The sequence below is a fragment of the Electrophorus electricus genome, chromosome 4 (assembly GCF_013358815.1).
Source record: "Electrophorus electricus isolate fEleEle1 chromosome 4, fEleEle1.pri, whole genome shotgun sequence".
NCBI lineage: Eukaryota > Metazoa > Chordata > Actinopteri > Gymnotiformes > Gymnotidae > Electrophorus > Electrophorus electricus.
The window spans coordinates 16857167-16869401 of NC_049538.1; the positions used below are offsets into that span (position 1 = coordinate 16857167).

Sequence of the window (12235 nt, forward strand, 5' to 3'; positions counted from 1 at the left end):
ATATTGTGTTGGTCCATGACTCAGGGGAAAGAGAGGCTTATTCAGGCCTTATATGTAGGCAGCGACAGCAAACCTTGGGTTGGGATTACATTTCTCCTTCATCTTGCAGACGTGCTAGTTTGCTATTTTTTTAATTGACACTATACGTGCACTATACGTGTGACAATATGTTGTCCACCTACCATTCTGCTAGGGTTAAAAATGCACTATCTACATCTAAACGCTTTGTGCTGCCTTTAGTTCCAAAACACATGGAATTGGTAAAACACTGATATCAGATTACAGTTTACACAATATTTATTTTCTATCAATTGTACTACAGTTTCCTTAGTAATGTTTCTTTGGATGTCCACAGTAGCGCTGTGTTGTTGTTTTTGTATAGGGCAAAGCCCATTTGATACATTTTCTGCGGTGTTTCTGGGATCATATTGAGAGTGAAAACGAAAAACGTTAGAACGTTATCTTCACATTTCAGATTTTCTGATTACATTTCAAAAAAATAGTGTTGACTCAAGAAGGGAAGATCAAGGATGACATGAGAAATGTGTCTGTATGTGTTTTTGTGATTGGGTGGATGTGTGTGCAGTTTCTCTGATTCCCTCTGTCTTACTCTTCTGTCTGTTTCTGACACAGTATTTTTATGATGGGACAGATTGGGCTCACTTTTCTTCTCTTGCCTTGAAACCCTAAACTAGTTACCGGAATAGCACACAGCTGAACTGTGGTGACTGTAAGCTTCTGAGCTTTCCCTCAGTGGGGATGCTGTTCTACTTTACAGTCTATTTCACTACCTTCCTGTATTTGGCCTGCTTTGCTGCTCAGTCTGTGAAGGCTCACCTGAAATGTTTGATTCACAACAAATTAATTTGTAGTGCTCATAAGTTTTAACTATAGATCTCCAAGTGAGGTTCGACACAATTAATGTGACATATTGTAAATACCCTTAATATTGCTATTGCGCATCAGTTTTATTGTGTCAGTATCAGCCCTATCTCAAGTTTATTACTTTTAGGTTATATATTTGTGTCAGATCACTCTGAATATCATTATTAGGGCTTGTAAAATATTCCTCACAGGGCTGTAAAGGTATCTTTTCTGCTGACCACAAACACTTTTTTAATATGTATGCTTAATGCTTCTATGTCTTATTTTAAAAAAGAAAACTCTTTATTTGTGAAAAAAAGTGGAGCAGAACTGTTAAAGCATGACTCATGTTTTGCTTATCCATCATACCACCTTGCTGAGGTACACAGTTTGGCCAATTGAGACTGGGTCATGTGTTCAGACAGAAGTTGCTTAGCTGACTGCCCTTTTCAATCAATAAGCCTGCTAGGCCCTGTAGAGACAATTTCCCAGGTGCATGTAACACATTAGTGGTCATGGAAAGCCAAAAAAAGAGCACAATTTAACCTAGAAATTTTTTTCAGAATGTATCCCTAATTCCCAGGAACTGTGGAGGTGTTTCTTATAGCACAATAGCTCCCCAGAAAAGGAAGTGGAGAGCAGATGCTTTTCAAGCTGGTGGTCACATGTAGCACCATGGGGTAACTGAGCATGCTTGGAGGATATCAGGGCAGATGCTTAACATCTGAACCAGAGAGAGAGCCCTCTTTCCCAAACAATGAAAGTTCAGCTAGGGGTGATCTGACAGATTCCCAGCCATGGGCAAGTAGTTAATTTCACTATTGGGTGGGGAAATTTTTCAGTAGTAATTCCTGAAGAAAATACCAAATTTGCCTCCAAAAGTACAGTTGTGTTAAATGTATAGGGTATGTTAATCTTAAATATTATATTATGGAAATACCATGTTACCATCCACAAAAGATAAAGTATTTTGGTATGAGAACCATGTATCTTGTATCATAAATACACATGTAGCATTTGTAACAAAACAAACTGCAAACTGAAAATCAGTTTGAAAATTCAGCTAATTATGATTTTAATTGTGTACCACCTGCCTGCATTGACATATATGAATTAGGAGACATGGCAGCCCTATACAGATATGATGGCCTGTGCAAATATGTTTCTGTTTTTTCCTGTCCCCCCTGTAATTTCTACCTGTGCCCCCAGCCACACATGGCTGTGGAAACCAAGCAGCACGGAGCAAACAGCAGATAGTATCTTTTAAACCTATGGTAATAATTAGCAGATGGTCTCTAGCAGACCTTTCTGATTTTGCCTATGCTCAGTTTTATTGGAGCTCTATCTCAGGCTAGATGTCTGTATGCAGAACTGGTGAGAATCAGAAGAGGTTGTCTTTAAGAGATGTTGGTGTCAGAGGAGTTGAATCTCTATGAGAATCACATGGATTCTGAAAGAAGTGATGTGTATTGCAATGAATGTATCTGGTGAACAGTAGCTGTTTAGCGCCCTCCTAATGACCATATGATATGAGTCCTGGTGATGTGATGTTGGGATTATTTTTGTCGTCACCAGTGTGGCAAGTAACAGCCCGTTCATGCTTGCCAAGCAGAGGGGTGGAGGGTGGGGGTGGTCATGCATCGGTTGCCAGGCAACACTCTCTCTCTCTGTGTGGAAAGGTCATTTTCATCAGCTTCTTCCTACCACACCTCCATTTAGTAAGCCAATAGGAACTGATTGGGTCTAATACCACATCAGATGAAGCAGTGTAATAGAGAAAGCTGTGTCTCTCTGATGTGTAGGTAGACTAGAGCTGCATTACATTCCACAGGGTCCCTAAGCAGTACCCCTACATTTCTTACGTACTAATCACATGATGTGGGTCAAGGGAACTGCAGCTATCATTTAGAATGCCCTGCAATGTCATCAAATAGAAGACATTGTGTGTGCTGTGTTTTTTGTTTTTGTTTGTCTTGACAGTTGGAAAATTAGACAGTTCCTTTGTTTGCTAATGCAGCTTGAGTGAACTGTACTTATGTAATGTTGACCCTATATTTTACACATAAATTAATATTTGATTGACAGAGGGATAAATGGCTTGCTATATCCAATATTTGACTCAGTCTAATGAACATTAGCTAATTTAATAAAAGTTAACAAGATACATTCACTTTCTGAATGATTTGGCAACTTTTATGAGCAGGTTACTTCAAAATCAAAATCAAAATATATGTATATAGCACTTTTTACAATGTTGTCACAAAGCAGCTTTACAAATGTTCAAGTCCAAGCCCCCAGTGAGCAAGCCAAGGGCAACAATGGCAAGGAAAAACTTCACAGAGCATGAGGAAGAAACCTTGAGAGGAACCGAGACTCAAAGGGGGGCCATCCTCCTCTGGCCTTTGTTACTTCCTCAGCATTGATAGTTTTCAGCAAAAAAAAATATGAAATATTAATGGAACTCACACATAAGTGAACTCTGACCTAATTCACTTTATTTGCTGCTTTCTGATAATCAGCCAACCAACAAGCTCAGCTAACCAGATCAGATGAGACAGACAATGATTAATGGGTAAACCTTTGTGTAAACTTCCTGTGCAATAACACTGTTATTCACTACTTCCTGTGCAAATTGAAGTTCCCTAAGAACTCACTTCAATCCCTTGTTCAGTCTGCTCCAGAGGGAACTACTAGATAGACTGGAATGCACCTTCTAGGACACTTCTCATTTTAAGATAGAACTTACAAGGCAAGACATAAGAGGTAATACAATAATGCAACAGAGTGATGATACAAACTTGAACTTAGAACTGGTTCTAGAAAAGTAAGATAATGTAATGTGGATGTGAACCTGTTTAAGAGAGCAGAAGAGCTACTGTTTCCCTTCTATTCAAAGCCCAGTTCCCCTGACTTTCATGTCTATTTTAGATTTACATAATTAATTGCTCTCGTTAACTTGTTAGGCCTGTGAAATGAACACCACACAGTGCAGCTCCTGCTGTTGTGTAAGGCTTTAGTGAAAAGGAAAAAAGGCATCTCACTCTCTCTTTCTCTCTCTCTCTTTTTCACTCTCTCTCCCTCTCTTACTCAATTCAATTACATTTTCAGTTCAAGGTAGCTTTACTGACTTGACTGTATCAGGTACATTTACAATTTTTTACCAGGTAAAATTTTACAATTTTACAATTTTTCTCTACCTCCCTCTCACAGTCTCACTCTATCTCCCTCTTGAGCTCTCTCTCTCTGTCTCTCTCTTTATCTCTCTCTTTCACTCACAATCATGCCTTTTCTCATTCCCGTTCCTGTTCTTCACCCATGCTTCTATCTCTGCATTGTTCTTTTTGATCTTACTCCCTACGTCTCGCTTTCCATTCCCCTCCGACTTCATCTTTCTCTTTTCCTAAAGCTCTCTTTAGTGATTATTATGAACAAATTACAAAGTTTTCTGCTTAAGAGCAGTTTTTAATTTTTTTTTTTAAGTGTCTGTGATTATCTAATTTTGTTATGCAATATGTGCCTTTCTAAGTGAATTTCAATCAGATGTTGGGTTTCTAACATGGATAAATCTTTTAAATGATCACCCCCAGCTAATGGGATTCAAGTCTTAAGACCATTAGGAGTGGAGGAAGTAATAGTAAGTAAGAGTAAATGCCTTTTGTTTGAAGCTGTGATGAAGGCACTGTAACGAATGCACACATATAGAAGAAGATCCAGGTGCAGAGGGTTTATTTCACCAAACTAATACGTGCAGTCAGACAGGTAAGCGTGGTCGGGTCAGTCCGGGGTTGATGCACGGGTTAGCGTTCAGGAAGTGTCTGCGGCTCAGGCAGGAGACAAGGTCTAGAAAACAGGCCGGAGTCAATAACCGGGAAAACGCACAGGATGAGGAAATGCTCGGTACACCACATAAGTAAGCAATACTTCGCGAATAGTATGTGGGGAGGAAAACCTTATAAAGGGGTAGGTAAAGAGGGGAATAGGAATCAGGTGTGCGCTAGAATTCTGGTGAGTCAGATCAGGGGTGTGTGCGATTGGGCATGGCTGTGCGGGGCTGAGGGTTGTTCCTGGGGTTCGTAACAGGCACAGAGTAAGATTTGAAAGATTTTTCAGATTTAGAGACAATTTTCAATTATCTTGAATTTTAAACAGTCAGTTACTTTAATCGTTACTATTGTGGGGACCGTTGTTGGCCAGAGGAGGATGCCCCACCCCCCTTTGAGTCTTGTTTCCTCACAAGGTTAATCTCAAGTTTTTCCTTGCCACTGTCATCCTTGGCTTGCTCACTGGGGGCTTGGACTTGGACATTTGTAAAGATGCTTTGTGACAACATCTGTTGTAAAAAGCGTTATATAAATAAATGTGATTTGATTTAATACCCCTTGTTTTTTATTTATTTTGATAGATTTTAATTTTCAAATATTTACAAAAAAAAGTAAAGTAAATATTATTGGTCATTAATAAATGTTTCCTGTAAGTTTGACTGCTGCTATATATGAGTTTATTGTTCTGTGATTTTCAGTGTAAGCTCTCTTTTGAGAGCACAGTTAGGTTGAGGATGTTTGCTGTGTGATTCTCCAGTTTGTGTCCTCATCACCCCAGGTTGAAATTGACTCGATTTTCCCCTTACTCTACTTTGATTCTTACTCAAAGTGGTCTATGGTTACTTAGGACATTACCTAAGTTAATTAGGTATTAACATTAATATATATAACATATATAACATTAATGTTACCTCCGGACATTAGTGGATGTGTATTATTTTGCACATGAATGAGTTGGATTCCTGACTACTGTCTTGTTCCCCTAGGATTGTGTTCATTTATGGAGGTCTGTTCAGACAACAAATAATAACAAATAATGCCATCTTATTTGTTATGTAGCTAATATGGCAGGATGACTTTTTCATCTGGTTTGAGATCTGTAGCTCTATCTCCTCTCTTCCACTCTCTCTGAATCTTTTTCTTTCTGCTTGCCTCTCTCTTATTTAATGTCTTCATATTTCTTTCTTTTTCTCCCACGCTTTGTCCATTCCCAATGCTTATCACTGAGTTCTACAACCTCTCCTTCCACTGAGTAATGCTGTGTGTCTGTGTGTGTGTGTGTGTGTGTGTGTGTGTGTGTGTGTGTGTGTGGAAAGAGCAAACTGAGCTCCTTGGAGGGAAAGAATGTGTATGTGTGAGAAAGAGAAACAGAGAGAGTCAAAGAAATGGATGTTATGTAAAGCTGCTCTGAGCACCATGTCTACCTTGCTTACACTATATGAATCCTCCCTGAGTTCAGCTCCTCCCTCTACATGCTGAACGGGTGCTGCTCACTCTGTGCTGCTGCAGTTACATCCCTTTTCACAGGTCTGCAGCAGGGTGAACCACAGGACACCTGGGGCCATCATGCATCTAGAGGTGTCAGCTTCAATCCCAGGGAGCTACAGCGGAGAGCTGTTTTACTAAGGGTTACACACAGCTTCACTCTGACAGACAGAAGGGAGGGTTGAAGAGCTGTATGTTTGTAGCGTTCAATTTCAGAGTCATTCGTGTACCCTTTTTTTTGGAATGTTGATAGATTTTAGTTACATTTAGATTCTAGTTACGTTTTGTCTTGACCGTTTGACATCATAATTCTCTTGATGACTTGCTTTTGTTTCTTTCCAAAAATTATTTTATGAAGTATTGTAGTTGTAGTGTGATGTGATTCATGTACTATAAGGATATATTCCTATAGTTGCAAATTGTGTGAAAGTGAATTTTTGAATGTATAATCTTATGTAGTTTTGCTTCCATGAAGTACTATTTTGATTAATACATTTGGTTCTTGGTGTTAGAGAGGCTTTTTTTTCTAGTATAGAAAAGATAATATATGCAATGTGACAAACTGCTTGAACATATCTCTTTAGTAATTTAGAATATGGTGAGCTCATATGTGGAGTAACCATAGCAAGAATCCACAAGCCTAGTTTCATGTCCTTGCACATGATTTTCAGGGTCATCACCACCCATCCCCCATTGCACACAACCTTGAGACAGAGAAATTACAATGCACTTTGTTTGTGTGTGTGTGTGTGTGTCTGTGTGTGTGTGTGTGTGTGTGTGTGTCTGGGTGTCTGGCTGGCTGGCTGTCTGTCTGACTTTCAGCTTAGGTCATTGTGTACTTGGGGCCCCTGAGGGTGGTCTGGAATGAAATTTTTATGTGTTTGTGTGTGTGTGTGTGTGTGTGTGTGTGTGTGTGTGTGTGTGTGTGTGTGTGTGTGTGTGTGTGTGTATACGGGTATTGTGTATTGGAACTTGTGATGATGTCTTTGCATGAACGGGAGTGAATCAGTCCCTTATGAGATATTCTAGGCTGATAGCAATGGTTGTCAATGTTTTCTGTGTCTGATTATTTTATAGGTGTGTATTTTTTGAATGCCTCTGACATTATTATTTGTCATTGTCATGTAAAAAAGTAAAATAAAATTAATTTGTCTGAACTGAATAGAGTTTAGCTACAGCTTGGCTACAGAACTATTGAGTTCTATACCTGTTCATGTGTGATTCTCTCCATATTCTGTCTTGTCCTGTGTCCTTCTCTGTCTCTCTCACATTCTCTGTCTCTCTCACTCCCTTTGTCTCCTTATCTCTGATGGTCTGGTGGTCTTAGTTGGGCCCAGAACCCAAATGAACTGCCTTCACTGTATTCCTGTTCAGCCAGACTGCTCGCTGGATACATAGTCATGTTTGCTACCCCTCTGCTTTACCAGATAACCTCAGGATATTTGGCTTGTTGGTTATATAAATGTTACCTTTCTTCATTATACTTATAAAGATGTGAATAGAATCTATCTATATCTACCAGTGATCCAATTTTTTTTTTTTTGGTCTCAGTATGTTCAGTGTAAAAAATCTAATCGTTCTCTGTTCAGGTTTTGTTCCCAACACTCTTGCGCTTCCTTACCCCTTTCAGGAGGGCCAGAAGCTGATGCAGGAGAAGCCAGAGCTGGGTGCAGCTGTCCGGCAGAAACTGAGTGAGATCCGCGAGTGCTGGCAGGACTTGGAGAGCACCACTCAGGCCAAGGCCAGGCAGCTGTTCCAGGCCAACCAGGCCAACCTGGTGGTCCAGAGCTACACCAGCCTGGACCAACGGCTGCAGCAGCTCGAGGGTCAGCTGGCACATGCCGACTATGGCCAGGACCTCACCTCCGTCAACAAGCAGCTGAAGAATCTACAGGTCTCTCATTATCTTAGTCTTGAGTCATGTTTGTTTTGAATGCATAATGTCAATGAGCATATTATTGTCTGATTCTTTTTCACAATAGAGCAGATTAGTTTTAATTTCATGCTGTGTTTTTTGGCATCAACGGGTGTCACCCCACATATAAGTGGCCAGTAACTCATTTGACTGGTTTTCGCTCTCTCTGACAGCATGCCATGGCTTAGAGCTGATCTGAGCTCAGTTTGAGCTCTGCCCTCTCACCACTCCATCCATACCCAACCATCACCATCAGCGGTACTGTAGCACCTTTAATTTCCGTTTCTTTCCTTTTGTTGATTATTTCTTCCTATTTTGTTTTTGCTCCCCGCTTTCTTTTTCTTTCTTTCTTTCTTTCTTTCTTTCTTTCTTTCTTTCTTTCTTTCTTTCTTTCTGTCTTATATGATGTCCTGCTATCTTTCCTATTTGTTTTCCCATGGTTTTCCCTACTGCCTGCTCTATCACATGCCTCTCTGTATTTGTGATGAGGCAGGATCACAGAAAACATACATCTCTTGCATCATGGGATACAGTTTTGTACCCCATAGTGTGTGTGTATGTGTGTGTTGGGGTGGTGCTCACAGTGCTTGTATGTGCATTGTGGTGTGCAATGCATGTCTGTGTTCCTTACTTATATATGCATCAGCATATAGTATTTCAAAATTGAACTTGAAATGTCTAACTATAGCTCTTATTTTCTGAGCCACCAAATCCCATTTATAAAATATTCCAAACTGTCTGAAATTTTTACATTAGAGTTGCAGAAGTTTAGCACTTCATATTCTGCACTATAGTAAAATATATCATTCATAATGATTCAAACCCCAGAGCATGGAAGTGCTTATTAAAGTGGGTCTTTTAACTGTTCTGTGGTGAATGCTAATGTATGGAGGTGAGTGGCTTTGTGGTATCAGCAAGCTTGTGGTCCTAATGATAAACTACACAGAGTCCTCTGGTGTCAGCAGCAATAAGTGATAAATAATGGAGATTACTGTACCCAGTGCTATAATTTGTGTGGGATTGATTTGTCCTGATTAGTTCATTTGATCTAGCTCAGCCAGCTGCAACACTGGTTCATGTAATAGAACATTGTCATGTCATGTGCTTTTTTTTAATATCAAAACCTTTTGATCCCATTATTATATGATTTATACTTTAGAGCAGGTTCGGACCCATATTAGAGCACTCAGTGGGAAGTTAAATATGGTCCCCACTGGTGACAAGTATTTGATTTTCATTCTCTTAGAAAATTCAGATGAGGTGTAGAATGTTCTAGTCTCTCATAGTGTTCTCTGATCGCTGGATGGCTTTGGTGGGCTTCTGCTAATGTAATTACATACTCCTTCTTCTGTCTTGCCAATGTTCGTGGTCTTCTCTCTTTCTCCACCCATATGTCTCTTAGTGTTGTCTCTATAGGTGGCTTGATTGTATCATTGTATTTCTCTTGATATCCTCTCTTTATTCTCACTCCCTTCTTTACCACCCTGTGTGCTTTCTATCTCACTCATTTTGTCCCATTCGCTTTCAACCTTTCTGTTTTTTTCATTTTTAAAATGCTTTCTCCTTGACATTTTTTGTCTTCTTCTTTCCCTGTTTATCTTTCTCTCTCTCTCTCTCTCTCTCTCTCTCTCTCTCTCACTTTCACTCCCTCACTTCTTCTCTCGCTCTTTCTTTCTGTCTGTCTGTATCTTCATCTTTCTCAGATGATGGAGAGTCAGGTGGAGGAGTGGTGTAAGGAGGTGGGAGAGCTTCAAGCCCAGACCTCCTCCATCTCTCAGCAAGTCCAGATTATGGATGTGGTGTCCGAGCAACAGGCTGCTGTGGAAACGCGTATTGTGCGGCTCATCGAGCCTCTTAAGGAGAGACGACGTATCCTGCTTGCCTCTAAAGAGGTGCACCAAGTGGGCCGAGACCTAGAGGATGAAATTGTGAGTGCACATTGGGGTTACTTTCATGCTTCCCTGAGGTACACACATCTATATAAAAATGAATGAATTACAAAAATATAACAATAACAACAACAACAACAACAACAACAACAACAATAATAATATGTTCTATATAATAATAATAATAATAATAATAATAATAATAATAATAATAATAATGTTCTATAGCACATTACATACAGATTCATAAAGTGATTTATAATTCACACTTGAAAAAAAGGGTGGGCAGTCACTATTTTCCAGTGAGTCACAGCTACATAGAATTTGATTAAAAATGCGGAGAAAATTGAAACTAGAAAATGTATGTGTATAATTGAATGGATAATCATCAATAATTGATATCAGTAGGTAAAAACTGTTATGACAACATTTTGGTGTCAGCATGGACCATGCATGATAATTGGGCTTTTACTGTCACAAGAACATATTGCATGTCTTGTTTGTAAATGAGAAACCTTTCAAAAGATAGCATTACATTCACTTCCAGTATATTTCCAGTATATGGAAATTTGATGTCCATAAGTGAACAGAAGCTTATTCGATACCTTTGATCTTTCTATAAACCACATGAATTCATATGTGTTATAATTTTTTTCATAATAGAAGTTCAGTTTCATGTAAGACAGTACAACATTTAAAAATCTAGAATTTTGCATTCCTGCTTGTGTGTGTGTGTGTGTGTGTGTGTATGTATGTGTGTATGTGTGTGTGTGTGTGTGTGTATATGTGTGTGTGTGTGTGCATGTGTGTGTGCGTGTGTGTATGCGTGCGTGTGCGTTTGTGCGCGCGCGCGCGTGTGCGTGCGTGCGTGTGTGTGCGTGCGTGTGTGTGCGTGCGTGCGTGTGCGTGCGTGCGTGTGTGTGCGTGTATGTTCATGTATTTTCAGTTGTGGGTGCAAGAGCGCCTCCCCATGGCCACATCACAGGAACATGGAACCAGTTTACAGGCTGTGCAGCAGCTCATGAAAAAAAATCAGGTAGAAGCATCACTACTCTGTGCCTCTTTGATACCTGATTAGCTCATCATCAGTAGCATTTTCTTCCATATTGCTTTTGTAATTTCTCTCCATTCACATCCTCATCAGTCTTTGGCTTGGTGGTCAGTTGACTCAAATTAACTCAGTTGTTAACGCTTTTCTGGTCTTCTTATTCCATGATATCCCTTAACCCTGGCTGACCTCAGTGAACTTCTCCCCAGGGCCTACAGAGGGAGCTGGAGAGTCACCGCGGGCGGGTGGAGGATGTGTTGGAGCGGGCAGGGGTGATCGCCTCCATCCGCAGCCCCGAGGCCGACTGTGTGAGGGCATGCATGGAGCAGCTGGAGGGGCTGTGGGGGGTGCTGTGGACTGAGACAGAGCACCGGCAGCTGACCCTGGATGCCATGTACCAGGCCCACCAGTACTACTTCGACATCACCGAGGTTGAGGCCTGGCTCAGTGAACAAGAGCTGCACATGATGAATGAGGAGAAAGGAAAGGTAGGAATAGAGGAGCAAGGAATAGCAAGGGAGAGAAGCAATCCAACAGAGCACAACTCTTCAAATCTCTCTATGTTCTCTCTATAGCTCTCTATCTGGCTTGCTTTCTCTGGATGGAGAGTGTTTATGAACTCAATGATCACATGTTGTGATGTGGCCAAGGGAGGTGGTAGGAGATGCAGGGGGGCAGTCATTCCCTGATGAAGAATTTTAACTTTATTATCTCTGAGAGGTATATAAAGCAAAAATATCACATGTGCCAGTCTATGGGCTTGGAGAGAGAAAAAAATAAGAAAAGAAGGAAAGCACACAAAAAACATAGCAGTGCTCAATATAGTTCTCTTTTTCTCCTTCTCTGTCACTCTCTCTCTTTCAGTCCTTCTCTCTTTCGCTCTCTGTGAATGGAAAGTGTACCTGTGAAGTGTTTTATCAGAGCCTGTGCCTTGTATCCTGTCCATGGGCTGTGCTGTGTGGATGTGAGTGGAGATGTAGCAGTGTGACTGACCTGGGTTCTGTTCCTTCAGGATGAGGCCAGTACACTCCAGCTACTGAAGAAACACCTGGTACTGGAGCAGACCATAGAGGACTACGCAGAGACCATCGGCCTCCTCTCCCAGCAGTGCAGACAGCTACTGGAGCTCGGCCACCCAGAGAGGTACAGCAGCACTGTGTGTGTGTGTGTGTGTGTGTGTGTGTGTGTGTGTGTGTCTATGTGTTAGTGGCAA

General features: G+C 40.7%; 1 protein-coding gene across 5 annotated transcripts in view; it reads left to right on the forward strand.

Annotated features, from left to right (window-relative positions):
• The window catches only part of LOC113580117 (spectrin beta chain, non-erythrocytic 4), a 63134-nt gene that overhangs the window by 36937 nt on the left and 13962 nt on the right, over nt 1-12235 (forward strand). For all 5 annotated transcript variants that reach the window (XM_027014456.2, XM_035525636.1, XM_035525637.1 and 2 more), the window contains 5 exons: nt 7801-8064; nt 9789-10013; nt 10921-11010; nt 11232-11510; nt 12035-12165. In XM_027014456.2, coding sequence (XP_026870257.2) covers nt 7801-8064; nt 9789-10013; nt 10921-11010; nt 11232-11510; nt 12035-12165 — 989 coding nt within the window. The remainder of the gene's footprint in view (nt 1-7800; nt 8065-9788; nt 10014-10920; nt 11011-11231; nt 11511-12034; nt 12166-12235) is intronic.